At 36.9% G+C, this 21003-nt stretch overlaps 1 protein-coding gene across 2 annotated transcripts in view; it reads right to left on the bottom strand.

The window, feature by feature from the left end:
• Positions 1-21003, bottom strand: part of ephb2b (eph receptor B2b) — a gene marked incomplete at its 5' end in the record, with an annotated part of 240027 nt that overhangs the window by 117030 nt on the left and 101994 nt on the right. For both annotated transcript variants that reach the window (NM_001442006.1, NM_001327743.3), the window contains 1 exon segment: positions 15735-15814. In NM_001442006.1, coding sequence (NP_001428935.1) covers positions 15735-15806 — 72 coding nt within the window.

Genomic DNA, 21003 nt, shown 5'->3' with positions numbered 1-21003 from the left:
AAAAAAAACAAGCTTTCATTAAAATTATGTTTTGGCACAGTACCAAATGTTTTTTTAGAATTGATTTGTTTCCAATGTTGCATAAGTGTGGTTATTTTTTATGACCCCTTATCCTTTTCAAATCATGTTCATGATTTTGTATGTGTCTAAATGTGCAAGTTTTAGTAAAACCTTTTAAAAGCTGTTCCATAATAACAAACCAGAGGTTGACTAAGAAAAAAAATTACCTTCAGCTAACCTAAGGATCATTAGTGCGAACTAAATAGAAACACTTCATCTCTCTGAACATCACAAAACTAACATAATGAAATTACACGGACAGCCATTTGATAGAGTGAAAGAGACTTGTTGTAAAATTTACAAGTATATATTGTGCACACTTAAGCATGAAGGGTACATGCACCAGGGACTTCACTACTCGGCCTAAAGTGACTCCAGATGACTCCGTTGTGGTTTCCAGCCAAGTTGCCTGCAATCAAGCCACAGGCTTTCAGCACTAAACAACTCAAATAGCAGTCACAGAAGTCCTGACCTCATCCGTGAGGGAAAGCCCTTTTCTTCACCTTACACATTATTGAACCACGGCCTCAAAGCAAGCGTATGATCACCCCCACCCCTCCCCAAATGGCCCTCCCCTCGAGTGTCTTACTCTTCACTTAACAGCTGACATAATTTCCCAAATTAGTTGCTGCTTAACAAGGATTTTGACAGAGTTTTGACGGGCTGGGGGAGAAAGTCAAGCCTGTCCAAGACCTCCATTCTATCAAATGATCTTGGACTAATTAACAGCTTTCGTTCCTCGCAGCTTTTGTTCTTTATTCCCATGTCCCTGTTATTCGGCTGAGATGAACTGAAATGATTCTGGAATGGATTGTGGTCATTAACACTAGCACTTTTTGAGTGCGTTTTAAGTTTTCCATCACTTCAGCTCAGTCCTTTCATGCAGCCAGATGTGTCTTGGGTCACTGGCAGCCATTGACCTTGCCGCCTTTCTCAAGGATGACACATTCTTCTGTGAACCAGAAAGAGGGGTGAGAATGAAGGGTAGTTAAACAGGAGAAGACAGGGTGTAGCATCCTCTTGTTTGTAGTCTGTCACTCTGACTAATCAAATTAGAATGAATTAATAAAAAAAAAGCAGTGTTGCTAATGAGAGACTGAGCGAGTGAGTAAACGGCGTGATGGGAGGAGGAGAGGAGTGGGTTAAAGCCGCTCCAAACAAATGGCCTTTAAATGGATGGCCTCCCTTTGTGCTGCCTCGGCTTCTCTGCCACTCTTTCATCAGAGGCAAAGAGGAGAACCAAATGAGACATAATAAGAGCCAAGCGATCAAGCGCCGTGTGTGAAATTAGAAGAAACGTCTTCATTTCCATTGGTTCATCCTTGATTCTCAGTGGGAGTGTGGCTAAAGGGTGACCATCCGTTTTATGATGTAAAAGAGGGATTCACCATTCAAATGAAAAGTTCTGTCAATATTTAGCAATATGACGAGCCAAAAAGAAGCAAGGGCAACTTCTTTTTAACATATTTTATATGCATATAAATAAAAGACAAATCAAAAATAAATTAGCAAATTTATCTGTATCTTAACGATAATAAATGTACAGAAATGAAGTGAATCACATAATATTTTATAACATTGTTGCGTTCCATGAATATCTCTTGTGTATGTCGTGTATTTGTTTCTCCCTCTTTCTCCTTCAATGAGGCTTTTATTCTGATCATGTGATGCCAACTCTGCTAATTAGATCTATTGATGGATTCTATGCCCTGATTGGTCCACCAAAGAATTGGCTTGTGGATATAAGACAGAGCTAGGATCTTTGGAGTGTGGAGGCTTGGAGCAAGAAACCCTTCTGGTGGTTTGTTATTGGGGTTTTAGTGTTGTGGTTAAATTGTTGGTGATGTCTGTGAAGACCTTTAATCCTTCTGTGAGAGGGTTTGTTTAACCAAAACATGCGAGGAAACACCTATCCTGTTGTACAGAATTTCTGGTAACACTTTATTTTGACGGTCCATTTAAGTATTAGTAGACTGCCTGCTTAATACTTGTTCATACTGCTCCTTCAACAGACATTTAACTGACTATAAGAAACTTTGCAAGTACATGTCAACCTACACAAACCCATTACTCAACCTAACAGTCTATAAATAATCTAATGAGAATTAGTTGCAATGTAACTTAAATTCTACAAACGGATCATCAAAATGAAGAGTGACCAAATTTCTTTCTTTATTTTTGTTCTAAAAGATTTATACATTCCTTTGTTTTTCAATTCATTGTTAATTTGTTGGAAGCTGTAGGGAGGTGGTTGCCATTTTTTCCCAAGTCCCAAGTTTTCTCCCGTGTAAGAACAGAAAGGGGGTTAGTGTATTGTTTTGTATCTTGATTTCTTGTATTTATTAGTTTAATTAGATTTAAATATTTGAGTTTGGATGTTTGACTTGTTATGTTTGCCTTGACCCCTCCTGAAGACTTATTTTAAATAAGTTTATTCTTATTTTGATGCTGGTTGTTTTGTGAGTCAGTAGAAGGAAACATCTTTATCCAAACCTCCACCACTTTTTTACTTCTTCCCAACCCTAGACTAAAGAGGTTGTAGTAATATAATCATTTAAAAATATTTATCAAATGAATAAAACTACTAGTAAGGTTTGCAATGTCCTTTTTTGCTATATTTTATTAGCATGAAAATAGAAAAAAAGAAAAAAGAAAAACAAATTGCAGCCGACAAAATCTTTCACATATGACTAGATCATGTCCAACACAACAATAAATCAACAAAAATAAACTGAATTATTCATACTATTAATATTATTATTCAATTAATAAAATAACAGTTTAAAAAAAATAACATTTTAACAAATATATTACATTTTTGAATAGCCAATTAAAAAAAATCAATAAATAAATATGGAAAAATTAAGAGTATTTAATTCCTTAGGTATTACAGCTTTTCAGTCCATATTTATTAATTTATTTACAAAACATGGCCTTATCTGGACTAACTATATATAATGTGCACTTACATTATCATATAATATTTTCATACTCAAAGTGAGGTGAGATCTAATGAATGAATGTTGTTTAAAAATAAAAACGGAACAATTCAAAAGCAGTTATGGACAAAGACACACATAAATCACGAATGGTGTACTTCAGATTAAATGTGTAATGTACTGCTTTCAAAAAAGTGTAGTGGCCTTTATGAACTAGTGTTCTCAGACTCAAAGCCGGTGTTAAGAGACACCGGTGTTAAGAGATCAAACCCTCACATAGGATGCTCTTCAGCAGTGGTGCACCACCGATTCATGTCCCTATTTACTGGAACTCAAACACAAAAATCCCCAACAATATAGGAGTTAGGCTCTAGACTGCTAGTGCAGAAACAAGAGCTTCGGTCCACTGGATGAGAACACAACCTGGTGCTTAAGAGGGCCCACATGGACCTGATCTGCAGTCTCTAAATCAGGACAACACAGACTGAATGGAGTCTGTACTCTGTTCTCTTACTGTCCAATGATCTGAAATCAGTATTTATCAATGTTTTTCTAGTTAAAAATGTATTATATTAATTTATATAATAGGCATTTATCCTAATTCATTTAAATGGATTTAATATAGTATATATTATATAATATTATATATTTTTTGAATATAGTACAGCATATTCAGTGAATCCAAAATGTTTTTAAAACTCTCATTTATTATAAAAACAATTTGTTTCACAATAAAGAAAATTAGCTTTTTTAATTCTCAGAACTCAACTGTTCTCCATCTCTGCAATTCTCCATCCTATTGTACCTCACTTAAATAGAAGCAATACAATTTTTATTTAAATGTATTATTAACTCAATTCTGAATGATGCACAGCCCCGCTAAATAATAAACCATGACATATACAGTAATGGCCAAAAGTGAACCTGTATACAGAACATCTGAATACTGCAGACCCATGCTTAAGTAATATAAAACCTTTTATATTTGGTCAACGTTGGCACATTTTCATTTTTAATTGAAAACATGCAAGAGAATCACTGCTAAAGAAAAACACAAATAATAATCAATACAATATTATATTAAAGTCTATATTTATTTTTCCTGTACTTTACATTTTATTCCCATAATAATTATGACTTAATTCCCATAACAAAGTTTAATGTTTTCCTCTTACCAAACTAGCTTATCACTAAACTAAACCTAAATGATCAAAAAGTGCTCTCTGGACATCACTTTTGGCCACTGCTGAAAATCATCTCAAACTGTTTGCCTTAAAAATTAACACACACACACATACAGTTGAAGTCAGAATTATTAGCCCCCCTTAATTATTAAGCGCTTTGGGGGTAATTCTTACTTTAACTGTATACACACACATCCCTGCTACAGGGTTTCTGCAGGTTTCTTCTAATCAAATTTAAGCCTTTTAAGACCCTTATGAATGAAATTTTAGACTTATACAGGGCTAAGGATTTTTTCTGTTATGGCACTTCTGTAAAAAGTTTTTTTTTATTATTAATGGAAGATGATATAAAGAGATGTGTTGCTTTAGTTTTCCACAGTCCAAATATGGGGTACAGGTGAATTGGGTAGGCTGAATTTTCCATAGTGTATGAGTGTTAATGGGTGTGTGTAGATGTCTCCCAGAGATGGGTTGCAGCTGGAAGGACATCCGCTGCGTGAAACGTGTGCTTGATGAGTTGGCGGTTCATTCCGCTGTGGCGCCCCCGGATTAATGAAAGGACTGAGCCACAAAGAAATTTAATTAATGAATAAAATGATTTAAGATCTACAACACAATATTTCTGTGAATTTAAGACTTTGTTACATTGTTTTATGAAATGTACAAAAAATTAAGTCTTTTTAAGAGCCCCCAGACACCCTGTGCTAATAACTTACCACATAGGTATTTTATGCTTGTTCTTATTTGTATTTAGCACAAAGTACCTCAGTAATCGGCCCTTAATGATGACGATAGCAATTTGGCAAACAGAATGATTCATCTATATGACTAATCTTATCAATACAGTGTCTTCAGCATATATAAGTGTCTAATTTCAATAAACCATGACCAAAAAAGGTCACAAATGAACTTAATTAAACTTGTAACTTGCTCTGGGAAAAAGAATATGATAAATGACTTAAGATTCTTGCGGACAGAGGTTTAGAAACAATAACTCCCCTGCCACCCAAGATGAAAGAAAGTTCAGAATCGAGCTGTGTCTCCCAAGTCTTCCAGACAGAGGCTCTCACTCCCGGATATACAGCATAGAGTGAAGCCACGCTTGTGCTGAATTATGAAATTGTCGCTTCGGGGGAAGAAGGAGTTGGCGGCGATCAAGCTTTTCTGTTATATTAATTGCTCCACTATGACACCACTCTGAACTTTTATTTGGACTTCAGCATCTTTTACAAATAAACTGCCAGGGCCTTATGAAGTTTACATGAAGTCCGCAATTAAAGCTCTCCCAGGGCTGTCATTTGTATCCGAGCGTTTGTAACTAGTGAAGCGGCGCTGATGAGTCTTTATGGAAAATATGCTGACTCCACATTTCATTGCAAAGCGCTCCTCTGACTCAAAGAAATACATCGTAAATCTGCATAAATAAATAATTCACGCAGAGGGGGCGAAAGGGAGCATGTTTGACAGCTCCTCAGGGGAAACTTCTCCAATTTGCAGTTGTGGGAAATCTGACAGATAGAGTAGCATTGAGACATTTGTCCTGAGGGGACGTGCAGGACAAAATGACATCCGGATTTCAAGTTTATGTTCAGTTAAAGTGCAGTGGGTGCAACCCAAAGCGAGATACTGAGCTCCCCGCTATTAGAGAGACTGACAGAGGGAGAGAATGTGACCAAAAAATGAAAGGCGACCCACAAACTGGAAGTCAGCTTCAATTACTTGTATCCACTGGTAATAAACAACATGTGAAGCAAGACAAACAAGCTTCCAATTGTTTCTTTAACCCTTGTGTCTATCTATATCCATGTGGATCATGTTTGCATATCCCATAAAAATCAAGGACATGACAAAAGAGACATGCTGCCGGAGGACTGCTTGTTTCGGTTTTGACATTTGACCGCATGATTTGGTAGCCTGAGGAGGAAAATGATACAATGCTGTTTTATAGACCAGACTGAGTTCTTGAAGCCAATGATTTAAGGTGGCTCTAATAGGTTTGTGTTAGTGGAAACTGGGTTTATGTTAGTGATGATTTACTGAAATGAAAAGTATTGAAACTACTGTAAATGAAACTATTGTAAAAAAAATAAAAATGCAACACTTCTAAAGATAAATTAAATAGAACTATCACAGAATAGCATGTTAGAGGTTTAAAATGGATATTTTAAGATTTTGTTTGACTAATCCCTTACCCCCTTGGTTGCTGTTTGATTAGTTTGGACAAAGACATAATGTGTTTTTTACGTCATCAGATTGGTTTGAAATTTTTGGTATTTGGTAGTCATGTGGAATTTAAAAATAGTATTTATGTGCATTTTCATTAAACTGAACTTCTATATCATGTATTGCTCTGTTTTGACTTCTTAAATAAAATTTTAGTAACATAGTAAACATTATTTAGTACCCTATACCTTTTTTCACATTATGCCCTGGGAAAAAAAAAAGTTTCATTGTAATCCTCACCATTAATGTAAAAATATAATTTAAATACATTAAGAGTTCACACTTTAGATTAATTTTGATTAGTTGAGATTTATAGCAAGGCGTGTTTGGCATGCTGTCCCGTGAAAGAGCCCTGAGCTCAGAAGATCCCGTTCAAAGTGCCAGAAGGGATTCTAGGTCTCGAGAACTCCCCTGGTTTAGTTAGGGCCAATGACAGATTATTAAGTTTGCTATGGAGAGATAAACTGCTGACTGAAAGGCATAAATAGAAGCCTGACCAAGAGTTCATCCACTGTGCCAATTTGGTTTAGTCAATTCACTTATGTCGCATGTCTTTAGACTGTGGGGGGGAAACCGGAGAACATGGGGAAAACCCACGCGGGTACGGGGAGAACTATAGAAATGTAAAATGAAACGTTGGCTGGCCTGGTAAGGACTTGAACCACTGACCTTCTTGCTGTGCGGCAACAGTGCTAACCACTGAGTTGTCGGCTGCCCTATCTAGAAAAAGGGAGGATAATATAACTGAGGTAAGAAACTCTGGTTATTGATAGTGTATTAGGATTCATCTGGTTGATAAATGGTGTGATGCGGGACCAGCCATGGTCAATCATAGGCAAGTGACTCTGTCAAAGTTCTACTTCACTCCAAAGGATTAATCAAAATGAATCAATTATATGCCTAGTTTAGTAAAGCGATCAGCCACTAAAGCCTGATTTATACTTCTGCGTCAGGTGACCGGCGTAACCCACGGCGCATGCAACGCGCGTGGCTGTGCATTTATATTTCTGCGTGCTGTCTCTGTCGGTCTGCATTAACACTTCCGAAACGCTAGTCGAGTTTCTTCGCTGCTTTTTTGCTTTTCCTGAACACTTCCGGGATGTACAAGTGGCTCAAACTTGCTCATTTTGAGGTAGGAACCAGCGGACGTGCAACAACTTTAACTATGAGGTAAACCCAAAACAAAACTTTCCATCCGGAGCTCCTTTACGGGACTCCACACTTGTAAACAATCGCTACATTAGGTTCACGCCATTCGCGTAGCTCTCGGTCCCGCCCAGACTCGTCAGCGCTACCAAGCCGACCAATCACAGAGCTTACGCTACGCGTCGTTGCGACGTGTAGTTACATTTTTTGAGAGGTGCACGTCAGTGACGGTGACGGCGACGGCCACGGCGAAGGGCTATGCGCCAGCGCCGTAGCATACGCCGGCGTTTGACGCAGAAGTATAAATGAGCCTTAAGAGTAAAACATTATAAATTATAAAGTGCAAGCAATCAACTTCAATTGTGCCACTTTATATTACAGTTTCTTGAAGGACTCACTGTTAAGAGTGCATGGTACTGCAAAGAATTCATCATGGTTGGGAAAGTACTTTCAAAAAGCCTTTGGGATAAAATTGTAGAAAGGCATAGTTGTTATTCAAATTGCTTTTTTTTTCATTAGTTTGAAGAACTAAGTGTTTTTCATTCATCGGTTTGAGATGTAAGACTTTATTTGTTTTAATTTCTTTAAAATTTTTTTAAAAAAGTTATTTGAATTGTGGTTTGATTTCAGGCAATTTGACAAATAAAGTAAGGGGTATGATGATTGTATATGCACTGTATATTTTAAATATTTATATGAGTACATATATGAGGAATTTATATGAGTACATTTATTTAAATGTAACAAAATAACAATAATTTGACCATAATTTAAGGAGCACCATTGGTTAACATTTGTTAGAAAATCCCCATTTATGACATTTTATTTCATTGTTCATTATTACAAAACAGACAGCAGCAGGACATGAGGATGCTCAGTTGATTAATGACGCTGTTTTAATCTGAACCTTGAGGCAGTCTAGTGGGGATCCACACCATCACGCCCATTAGTTACACAAATGTACTGGCTTATTTTCACGTTCTGCATCAGTGCGCAACAAGTCCAGATGCATGACCAAATCTGGGTTTGAACATGGTGGCATTTATACACATTTGTAACGTCTCCTGCAACGCTGTGCTCTGCAGTGGTAATGACTTAATTTGCAGCCTCGTGAGGATGTGCACAAACTGCACACAGTTATGAATTAAAAATAAGACATCTTAAAAAAAATTTTTACATCCCACCGGTCTTTACATAAAATGCTCCAAGCGCTCAATAAGTTAAAACAGTCTTTTTTGTGTGTGGTAAAATAATCATTTATTAAGTGCCCTTGAGAAACATGAAAATAAGTCAAGCTCTTTCTTGATTTAAATTGTGAGGTTATCAGATTGAATCAAGAGGTTCACACAGTGCTTCTTAAAAGTGCTCTCCAACTAGACATTTTCTCTGCCACTTACCTTCTGTTTGTTTTCAGAGTGAACATTGTTATTGTGAAGAACCTGATTCTGTGCAGCTGCTCAAATAAAAGGTTTACACGCTGCTTCAATGCCACACTGTAAGCCAACATTCTAACAGACCAATTTTTTTTCCAACCCAGGTTCAATATGGATACGTACTCCAGTATACATTTCTGGAGAGTGCAAAATAAGTTCAAGGAGGTACATTTTTTGCAGTTTTTGTATTTGTGAGTCCACCAGAGACCACTGTGTCTGCTTTTTCAGAACTCATATTTCTTTCACAAGTGCCATTTGCGCATGCTGTTCTCACTTGAATCCACCAGAGGCCACTGTCGACTGACTGACTGACCAATTGACCAATACCGATATTTTATTTTTTGCCTTTTGTTTTTTATTTACCTGCTTTCTAGAACTGTTCTTCACCAGACTTAAACCCCGTCGTCACAGTCAACTCCTCTCTGCGTCTCAAGTCTATCAGCGTACGTGGTGAGCCACTGGACAAACTGGTAGCGGCAGAAAAGCCGTCCACACTAAGGTCAGTGGTCAGCTGCTAGTGCGAAAAGAAACATCAGCCATAGGTGCCCTCATACCACCCAATACCGTTCGTTTTAAAGACTAAATGCAGCCTTATGTAGCTCTGGCTACATAATTCACATTCTTAAGAAAATGTATACGGGGGTACGTGTTCACAATGAGCCTGTGTTAATTTTTTTATCCCAATTTCTGTTTATTGGAAAGACAATTCTTCAACACATTTCTAAACATTATAGTTTTAATAATGAATTTCTAACAACTGATTTTTTGTTTTATCTTTGCCATGATGACAATACATAATATTTTACTAAATATTTTTCAAGATACTAGTATTGAGCTTCAAGTGACATTTAAAGGCTTAACTAGGTTAATTAGGCAAGTTAGAATAATTATATCATTATATAATGATAGTTTTGTTCTATCAAAAATAAAGCTAATGAGGGCTAATAATATTGACCTTAAAATGATTATTAAAAATTAAATAGTATTTTAATACTCCCACCGAAATAAAACAAATAAAAAGTTATACAGAGGAAAAAATAATATTGAAAATACTGTGAATAATTCCTTTCTCTGTTAAACATTATTAGGAAAATATTTGAAAAATAATAAAAATAAATTCAGAGAGAAACAAGTTTTTTTGCATAGATGTGGAGTAACAATTACAGTAAAAAATAATAACAGAAAAGCACATGAAGAATGTGTTCCTCACACCTGGCTGTTATGAAGAGTTACCATAAATCTCTCTTTAATGTAGGTGTTAACTGCCATAATTACACTGTTCTATACAGTATATTCCAGCTGGATAATACATCAAGGTGTTTAAAATAAATGTAGGACTTAATTTCGAGTGAACGAATGAATGAATGAATGAATGAATGAATGAATGAATGAATGAATGAATGAATGAACGAACCACATCTGGATTTTTTCTTTTTGACAGTTCAGCAACAGGGGTTTGTTTTGCAAAGCTATTCAGTGGCAGGAAAGCCAACTGTTGATGGAGTGCTCTATATTTTGACTGACACTGATACTTTAGTTAAGCCCACAAGGCTCTGCAGGGGTGTAAGACAATAACTTAAAGCCTTTCTCTCTATAAGGTTTACAGAAACCCACCTGTTTAGTGCTGCTGCGGGAGACCACTGCTCCATGACTCAGAGTATGCTATGTCTTTGAGACTACTCTCTTTATCTCAATTGCTTTAGAAAACGTATATTCTGTTTTGAAAATATGCAGTGTTAGACAGCAAAGTAACTGAAAATGAATCCGAAGGAAAGTTAGACTTGATATCCAGCATTCCTCGATGAAGAGTCCATTTCCTCTGAGCTGTTTTAAATGTCTACATTTCTGATCGTGTCAAAACAGAGAGTACTTTTCACAACTGAACAATGGATTGTTTCATATAAATTAATCATTGTGCATCATTATGGACATTTATGTATTTTTCATGTCAGATTCTGTGAAAGCAAGAACATAAAAAGTTTACCTCATGACTTTTATAATACCATTTTCTGAAAACTATTAAAACTGCAATATGTAATGTAATAGTTTTTTGTTAACAGGCCTACATTTTGTTGGAAAGACTTTAGAATTTTACATTTAGTCATTGAGAAGACTTACATTGAGAAGACATTCAGCAATTCAACAAGAGTCAATACACACGCGAAGTGTTAGTTATACAAAGTAACTTGCTTGTGCTCAGAGAATTTAGTGAGAGAGAGAAAAGTGTTTCTACAGGTGGTTTGTCAAGCCCATTCACCTGTGGCAAGCAAACTTCATAAATGAACAGTTTAGAGGTCTGCACGGGACTGTTTTTTAGTCCCACTCCCCCAAGGTTTTTTTTTGCACCTGACCGTTGCTTTATATTCAGTCTTTGTTCAACCGCTACCCGCTTAGAATAATTTTCTACCTGACCCGACCATTCCAGCTAATTTTAGATCTGGTTTATAAAATCTTACATTTAAATTGGGTAGACTACTACCAAAAGAGAGAGAGATAACAAAATTTATTTATTTGTATTCATCTTGTCAAGATGCTTTTAATTTTTATCTGTCAACATAGAAAATGTGTTGCAAAAATAAATAAATAAAAATTGATGTACAACAAAAAGAAATCTGTCACTTAAAATTATAAAGAAAAGAACAAAATCATTGGCCATGATGCATGAAAAAACTCCCATACATCAGACTTGCCAAATGTGGGTTTCACATCATGCAGACCTCTAGTACAGTGTTTGAGTCTGTTATTGTTTCAGAAAAATTAATGAGTGTTTTCTACAGGTGGTTTGTTAAGCCCACTCACCTGTGTGAGGCACACTCACAGTTTATAGTATTTTGGGTTGGTGTGTTATGAGATGGTAGAGAGAAAAGGGGTTTTGGTTTTATTCATCATTATTCATTTGGTTTTGTTCATGTGCTCTTGCAAAAGATGGGTTTTAAATTGTTGTTTGAAAGATACCGTTTAATTTTAACAGTTAAAAACGTAAAAAAATCTTTTTTATTTTTGCTGTTTTTTCAGGTATTTCTATTTTTTGTCTTTGAACAAACTATTCAAGTATAAACATATGGGTGTGTTTGTTCGTTTCACATACATTTACTGTGAAAGTTTAATGTGTGTACTGTACATATGCACCTTTGCTTTTTTTAATTGAAAAAATAAAAATAATAATAATAATAATAGTGCATCATATTTTTTCTGATCTCTTATCAAAGAGAGTAGTAATCAATCAAAAATAAGAAAGAAAATGTGTACAGCCTTTAGTATATGGACGATCATAAATTTAATTTATTTTCAATTTAAAAAGTTGTATTAAAATCGTGTATAAAAAAAGTAATACATGTTTAAGATATTAGAATGAATACATGTAGTTATCATCAGGGCTGATACTGGCAATAAAATCTATATCAGTGAAAGTCTAAAAATATAAAACTTTTATTATGTTTTCTGACAGACGTTTCTGTACCTGTTTGCAACCCTTTTTTCAAACTGACACACAGGGGTGAAGACATTCTGCCTGATGTGTGGCTATTAACTGTGGTATTGAAATAATTCCACGCTCGCAGTTGTTTTGTTAAACCTTCAAAGATGAAAAAGATGTGGTGACGCAAAGCATGTGCAATCCTCTATTCTTTTGTTATAGAGGAAAAGGAGAGGTGAATCTTATTCGGTGCAGATTGAATCCAGAGCCTCAGACCCGGAGACACCGGACCTCTTTGTTCTTTTATATTGATTGCTCCAATCAGTACAGGGAAAAGAAAGAAGAAGAAGAAAAAAGCTGTGTGCCCTCAGGTTTGACGAGAAGATGGTGAGCAAAATTATTTCTGAAGAACTTTGAAGTTTCTCAACCACAATGTCAGCCTTCTATCCTATTTTCTTCCTCCAGTTTTTTCTAGTCTCTCACAGTTTTCCATTTTTATTTTACTACTTCCAGACACACAAAATGGTATAATTTAAACCATCCCCAAATAGACACAGAAGCATAAATAATTGAATGAAATAGGGAGTAGTTTTTGCAGAAATACACCAGCGAATTATTTAGGAATATATTTTTCTGCCTCTGATCCATTCGAGAGAACATAGATCCTGGTGTCGAGAAGGAAACTATTAATTACTTCCTGACCAATGGGTGCTGAGCAGGCGTGAGCCAAGATGGATAAAACTAGGGCTGCACGATAATGGAAAAAATCGGACATAACAATATTTAGTTTTTCTGCGATACACAGTATATTGCAATATGAATACAATTTCGCCAGATGACTACAATAGCCCCTTTCACACATACAGACCTTTCCGGAAAATTGCCGGCAATTTTCCGGAAAGGTTGTATGTGTGAACAGGTCCTTTTTGAAAATACCGGTAAATTCGTTCTGGCTATTTTCCGGAAAGAGAAGTTGTAACATTACCGGCAATTTGCCGGAATGCTGCGCTGTGTGAACGCAGAAGGAAGATTCCCGTAATAAGCGCGTGCACGTCTAGAACGTGCTGACGTGAGACGTCTGCTTTAGCCAATCACAACAGTCAAGCCTTTGAATATTTTTCCAGACACATTTAACTGCTAGAAGTTAGTCAGATCACGTTTATATGTTCTTCTTAATGCCAACTGTGTAAATAATTATCGATGAGATGCTTATGATAAGCCGTTGTTTGTTTACCTTCAAGCTTTGCGTGCGCCTATGAGCGCCTGCACACGTACATATTATGAACATCTCGACATGCGAAAGTGATCCTGCGAAAGTTGTTCACAATATTGATCATCCACAGAGTTTGTAATTTAGTCAAATGCTTACAAATACAAGCGCAGCCGTTTAAAGCTCATTTGTGGTGAATGATGTCAGAATTTACCGGTATTTTGGAATGGATGTGTGAATGCTCTTTTCCGGAAAATTTCCGTAACGTCCTCGCCTGTGTGAACAGCGCTTTTTTGAATATACCGGTAAAGTCGTTCCGGAAATTTTCCAGATATTTACCGGTATCACTGTGTGAAAGGGGCTAATATCTCTATCTGGAACAAATTTTAGATTGATTGGTATGGTTCTGTAGGGAAGTGCATGTGCATAAAATAAAATAAACAATCCACAAGCATAAATAAGAAAAAAAATACAATTTAAATAAAAAAGTGTTTTGTTTTTTTCTAACAGTATTCACATAGACAGTAATTGATTAATCAACTGTAAAACAGTTTCCTCTAGGATTTTTTTTCTAGCTGTAATGGCAGACATTTTACACTGATCTTCAAACTACCTATGGCGTTATTTTAATGATAAATGTCATAAGCACAGTATTACAAGTCGAGATCACATTCAAGTAATACTAGCAGGCGAATCTCTTGTTTTGAGTGCTGATTTCCTCTGTTCGTGCACAAAACTTCTTGCACATCTTCAAAATCTCCTTAATTGCAGATTTTCTTCTGCGCTCTCAAATAAACGCTGATGAAGTGTGATTTAGTGTGTGTTTATATAACAAGTATGTCTCCAAAATGTATTATATTTGCTAGGAATATTTATGAATGTCTCTAATTGACTTACAGAATGATTGAAGCATCCTTACACAAGTGAAACGGCCATAAACTCCAGCAAGATAAAGTCACTGTATGCAGAACCACAGACCTTTATCTAAAAATAAAGTATAATTATGGAAACTGTGTTCATTATAACTGAAAGCTACGTCATGTTTGCTAGACTCATGCATCATGCAGCCCTGTCAGTCAGTCAGTCAGACAGTCAGTCAGTCAGTCACCTTAAAGGGTTAAAAAAATAACGCACAGCACTACTAAAATTACAGAAAAGTTCGCTCTGCTATAATTCATTTTTTAATATGTTGTGGTGCGATTATAACCCGCTATTAAAAAAAAAAAAAAAAGCAACAACTAAAGGTTTTGAATGAGAAACTGTAATGTTGCCGTGGCAAGATGAATTTTAGTGTGGTGCCCCACCATGGAAGTATGAATGTAGTGGAAACCATGTAAAATAATACTGCATAGTCTTTGCTTTATAAATAATTCAATAAAACTAACAATTAATTACATATGGAAAGTTAAAAATGGTACAATTTCTTATGCCTGAATGCTTTTAAAATTCTTATAGTCACCCAAAAACCCATCCAAATGTTAAACTGATTCAGTCTAAACATTGCACCCTGCCATGTGATGATTGCAAAAGTTCACACTGCGATATCCATGCTGAAACTATATATTGTGTGGCCCTAGTTAAAACTTAGGCTGCGCCCAAAATCGCATACTTCCATACTACAGTATGTAGTTTGCTAGAAACAGTATGCAAGCCGAAAAGTAGGTCCGAATTCATAGAATTCAAAAAACTGTATGCAAAAAGTACCCGGATGACTTACTACTATCAGCGAGATTCTGAATTGTGCATCGGATGCACGCTGCGCTGTCCTATGATGTCCCACAAGAGAATTCATGAATGGGAGTGAAGCGACGCAACTCATGCGGTTAAGGTTACGTTATCATACGGCTCACATTCATACTGCATAGAACATACCTTTCTAATGGTCGAGTAGTACATTTAAATTCAAATGCAGTACCTACTGAGTAGTAGGCGGTTTCAGACGCAGCTCTAGGTTTTGTGTCACTATTACTGTAAGGATTCATATCCAGTTTCTGTCACAGTCATTATAGTAAGTAGCATTAATGCATCATTTAGTGGAACCTCAATGAATTGCAGAATAAAGACTAACCAAATTAGAACTCTAGTAGACATCTGCTAAAATAAAGAGACATTAGGAGAACTTACACTGCTGTCACTTGTTCCCGACACTGGATATACTGTCCAGCCAAGCTCTGCGGTCGCTGTGGTGGAGTCCATCAAAATTTCTGCGGAAACAGGAGGAAACATAAAAAGGTTAAACATCCAGGTCGTGCTTTGTACACTGTTCAAATCCTCTGAGTTCATTCACAGATATGAGACAAAGCTTCCTGCTATCTATCATTTATCTTCAATAAACAGAGTTATGGAATTTGCTAATGTTGTCTCGGCATTTCCGAGAGGTTCCTAAATTACAAATAAACCCCAGAAAGAAACAGAATCTGACATGAACCTCAAATTTACAGCTTTTTATCCCAAGTCTTTGCCTTAGGAAATGCTGTGGAAGTATAATAAGCTATGAATATTTCATACATTTTCATGCATCAACATCATTCTTTATCCAGACATTTATCGAGGCTTGTGATACCACTTAACCAACTGCTCCATAAAACACTATCAACAGGTTTGACACGAATCAGCCTTAAATCTGTTTCAATATTACAGCCGTCTCCAGTAGTAAAAGATAAAAAATGCTTTAAAATCAAGAAAGGGGCAGGAAACGGTGGGTTCTGCTTTCCCCGCTGTGTAACTGAGCCAAGATATTTTAAAGACAACAACCCACTATCTGGCTCCGGCGCTGCAGAGGTTACACTGGGGTACAGGATGTAGGTTAGCAGTTGGACAGCGATGAGATAACCACTAGAGACACTTTCAATAATCATATGGCACCATATTGATACTGGGAAAGGCTAATCTTTCACAGACTTTCCTACATCTCAGCAGGCGAATGTGAATATCCACAAAAATGCACACTGCATCGTTCCAGCCATATCTACCCAAGGGAGAAACTAAATTTGTGTGCAGACTGATTTCTCATATTAGTTTGGGTTGCCATTTATGGGTGTGCTAAATGAGAAACTGCTTAAAAAGTCAGTATTTTCATGCCAAAAGAGGCAAGTGAATTTTAATTTGGCTGGCTTGCGCTGTGTGCTAATTTAAAACATACCTTTTGAGTTTCAAACAAATCTGTTCTTCGGCTGCCTTCCCATATTTTGGTGGATTAACATTTGTAAACTGCGCTTGCCTTCAATGTGGAATCCACACACTTAATCAAATCTAAAAAAGGTGACGTTGAAAAAGGCAGCTATAAAATCACTAAACAGGTGCAGCCCTCTCTCTTATCTATATTCAGCAAGGATATAATGGCTTCGGCATCAGCAATCACTCAAAAAAGCTCCACAAATAGCCGTACATTTGCATCAAAGATTCATGCATTCTTCTTCTTTCCTTGATTAAACATTAATATTCTACAGTTTGTAGAAATACAGGGACATGGATTTTATGCATGCTTGCGCAGTAAAGAAACTGTGGATGTACGGTAAGTGCCACTGAAAGGCGAGGAGTTATAATCTGATGAAAGATGGCCATTTGATCCAGAAAAACCAACTTATTAACAATTAACTTCAATTACTCTAGCTGTTCAACATCAGGGCAGACCTTTACACAACAAGATTAGCCAGGCTTCCACCCACTCATTCTTCAGACTTCTAGGTTGAAAATAAAAAAGTGAGAGTTACTGGAGGCCAGTTACTCTACTTCTGCTGATTAGTTGGTGTTAAAGAACATCTCAAGTAATTGGGGTCAAAGAGAACACGTTTTGCCGTCTGGGGTCCTCAGAGGCACGGGGAGTATAGTTCTCGGTTCAGATTGGCCGTCAGTCATCCCATGCGAATATCCCGTGCTATCACATTGATGGCTTAATTAATTTCCTCTAGTAATTAGAGTAGAACTAAGTTGTTGAACTTTTGAAAAGAATTAGACGAAGGAGCTTGATAGAAACAGAGGAAGTTCGGGTTTTATCACAGTCGAATGCAGCTGTTTTGACTTCCTTTTACAAGCATCGGAGTACAAAACGTCTTTCAGAGGCTCAGCTTGAGGCCAATATAATTACTAGTCTTAGCTATTGGAAATACTTATTCATTTACAGAATTTTCATTAATCTTGCATTAGGCTATTTGATCATTTGAAATGTGCTTTCGAATGCTGGTTGCAATTAAGACGAGGCCTTGAAAAAAAAAACGACAGCGATTTTGAAGGAAAACAGTATGCGTACTGTTTGGGGCTATGCAGAGGAATGCAGCATTTCGGGCCTGTCTCTTTACCTCAGATTCCCTCAGAATTCTTTTCCAGGAAAAACCAAAGCGTTCAACGAATAAACTACACGTGTATCCAATTTATTTAAAAAGGACATATTCCATCACTTAGGAACACAAATCCAGGCTAAATTACGTTTGATTATCACTAAGCCTAAAATTTTGTAGCTTGTACGTCCACCCATATCATCCAAAACTGAAGATCTGCTTTTGAAGGAACACAGAGGTAAAATCAAAATGCAATTATAGACCATAATAAACAATGGAATTGAAAAAGTGGCAAAGCGAATTGTCTAAGCTCATGCAGAGTACTTATGGGCATGTGCTCCTTCATAAAGCACCAAGAGTGGGTTTGCTAGCGGTGAGGCAAACATACTTTCCCTTTCATAAGCTCCTGTGCTTTATAAGCTCCTGCTTTTCGCAGTCTGGAAGAGTGATGCAGTGCCTGTCCTCTACCGTGCGATGGATAACCCCCCCAAACCAGAGGCCGCGGCGTGCGCAGAGCCAAGCTAGAGATTTACGACTCCCTGCAGTTACAGCCGTACCTCACCGCTACGCCTTGCTTCGAGCTCTTCATCCTTTGTGACGAGGTAAACCAAAGAGGTCTGGTGGCTCCACGGGACTCTCTTGTAGACTTTTTGAAGAGAATGGTGGATGTGGCACCATGAGGATTGAATGTGTTTATGCTCGCACCACGTCTGGAGGTGACAACACATTCCAACATGGGCTCATGAATAAGCTTGAGTCATTGGAGGGCTCAGCACAGTCATATCTCAGCCATTGTAAGACCCGGGAGAACACGTGAGTTTAAGCTTTTCAACAGGAATGATTTTTTTGGGAGCTGTGCATTTCCCTAAGGTAAAAACGTAATGGAAGGAGGAACTTTCTAACAGCTTACTGAGAAATCCCCTTGTAGTGTGTTGGGGTTCAACACATGCTCATACTTCAGCTTTTGCTATATGCTTCACCTGAGTTTGTGGTACAAAATGAAAGCTAATATTTTCCAGAAAATGAATTGCACCTGACAATAAGTTGCACTATTTCAAATGTAAAGTGTTGAGGAGGTTAAAAAAAACATTTTACTTAAATTGTAATCAGAAATGTATGGAAATGTGTGGAATGTATCCTGCCAGTAGCCTAGTATTTTAGTATACCCGTATTGTAATGCCTACTTAACAAACCTATTACAATATATATATATGAATAATTTTAGGGTTGGGTTGATAGATGTCGTCGTCCATCGGCAATGGTCGATAGGCATCACAATGCTGAGCCTGAATTGCGATCCTCCACCCAGCCCCCATTGCAGCAGCAACCCACTCCCAAAAATACACACCCAGGCCCTGTTTACACTAATATGTCTTAGTTTTAAAATGGCATTTTAAAACAAATACGATCCACATCGGCAATGGCGTTTCACTTTGCATTTCTGAAAACCCCCCCTTCTACACTGTACCGCTGCCAGCAGATTCTGTCTGGGCCTAGTTAAGGGTAAAACAAAGACCAAGCGGGTCAGGAAGTTGACACGATAGACTAAAAATAAATTAATTCGTTATGAATTTATTACTTATTCATAATTAATTCACCGCCACCTACGACGATGATGCCATTGTCCATCACAATGTTTCACATTAGACATCGTCGATGCCAAATTGGTCAACATTGCCCAACTTTAAATAATATTACTTTTAAATTAGAGTGACATTCATTTAAAAAAACAGATTTATAATAATAAAAAAAATGTGTTTAAATCAAAAACTAGTTTTGTGTGAAGTTTACAAGAGCAAAATCTAAAATTCTGTGATCATTTTACACAAGAAAAAGTGTACATTTTGTTCATCGATTGTGCAGATAATATTGAGAGTCTGAATCAATTTAATTGAAGTTAATTTGTATACTGTTTTTCACAAGAATGATTGTTTCAAAGCAGTTTTACAAATGGTGCACATACAATCAGAATCACAAAAGTTAAAGTTATGATGACTTTAGTCGGAATAAAGTAATCAAAAATATTGTATTTTTGGTTGTCCAAGTAAGCATACTGGTGTCCAAAGTGTACTCAGTGATGACTTTTTTTTTGTCAAATAAAAGGTTTTTCTAGAGTCATCCACCATAATTTTGTGTAATTTTTGTAGTTACCATAACCTTTAATTAACTAGTAACAAATTACTAATAGCTTTTAACAGTTATTATATAGAAACATAGTTAACCTGCAGTTATATAGTATACAGGTGTTGTCTATGTGTAGATGTTCAAATGTTCAAAAAGAGTCATTTAACCAAATCCAGCGATATGTATTGATAACCCAAGCCCTTGTTTTCCTAGTATTAGGGCACCGTGGCATTTCATCTGAAGGTTAAATAGGCCAGCTGTTCAATGCAAGGCTGTAAACAAAAGGAGCCTCTGAACACCAGTCCACGGTAATTGATAGGAAACAGGATCCGTTCAGACCAGGGATTACCGTCAGGAAAATTGATTGGTCAGCAGCTATGCTCCTGAGCCAGAAAAAAATGGCACCTGTTAAAATTTCTACTTTAAAAAAGGCTGCGGAAAGTTATTTGCGGAACGCTGCCGTGTAAAATGGCTACACGCATCATTAACAGGAGGGTCTGTTTATTTGGGGAGGCGATTAGGGTTTGAGCAGCAGACCACAAAATGCCACACACACTCTCTCTCTTGGGCACTTCACACAGTCATAGATATGCATTCAGTGACCTTGATTCTGGGCTTGTTTCCAAATCTGCATCAACAAATGTCAACTTGAAATGATAAATGGAAAGTCTTCAAATGATAAATCCATTTCCTAAAAAATCTCATATAAAATAAATTTTCTGATATCTCTTATACTGGTGTATGTCTGCCGCTGATTTTATATTCTCTCTGGAGGATCCTTCCGGAGAAACCGGCTGGACTGAATCTGACTCAATTATGTGGGTGGTGGGTGGGCTAGTTATGACAGAAGTCTATGGTATCTTTATTGTAAAAGTTGCAGAGGTGGATGTGGAGAGACTGACTGAAATGTTTTGGCAGAGAATGCCTAACAAACCTCCCCTCACCCTTGTATAGCACATGGCGGTGCTTCAAACGAGTACTGGCTTCCAAAT

This window comes from Danio rerio, chromosome 11, assembly GCF_052040795.2.
Source record: "Danio rerio strain M-AB ecotype USA chromosome 11, GRCz13ab, whole genome shotgun sequence".
Lineage (NCBI taxonomy): Eukaryota > Metazoa > Chordata > Actinopteri > Cypriniformes > Danionidae > Danio > Danio rerio.
Note: the sequence above shows the minus strand (reverse complement) of the source record. Positions and strands in the feature narration are given on the sequence as shown.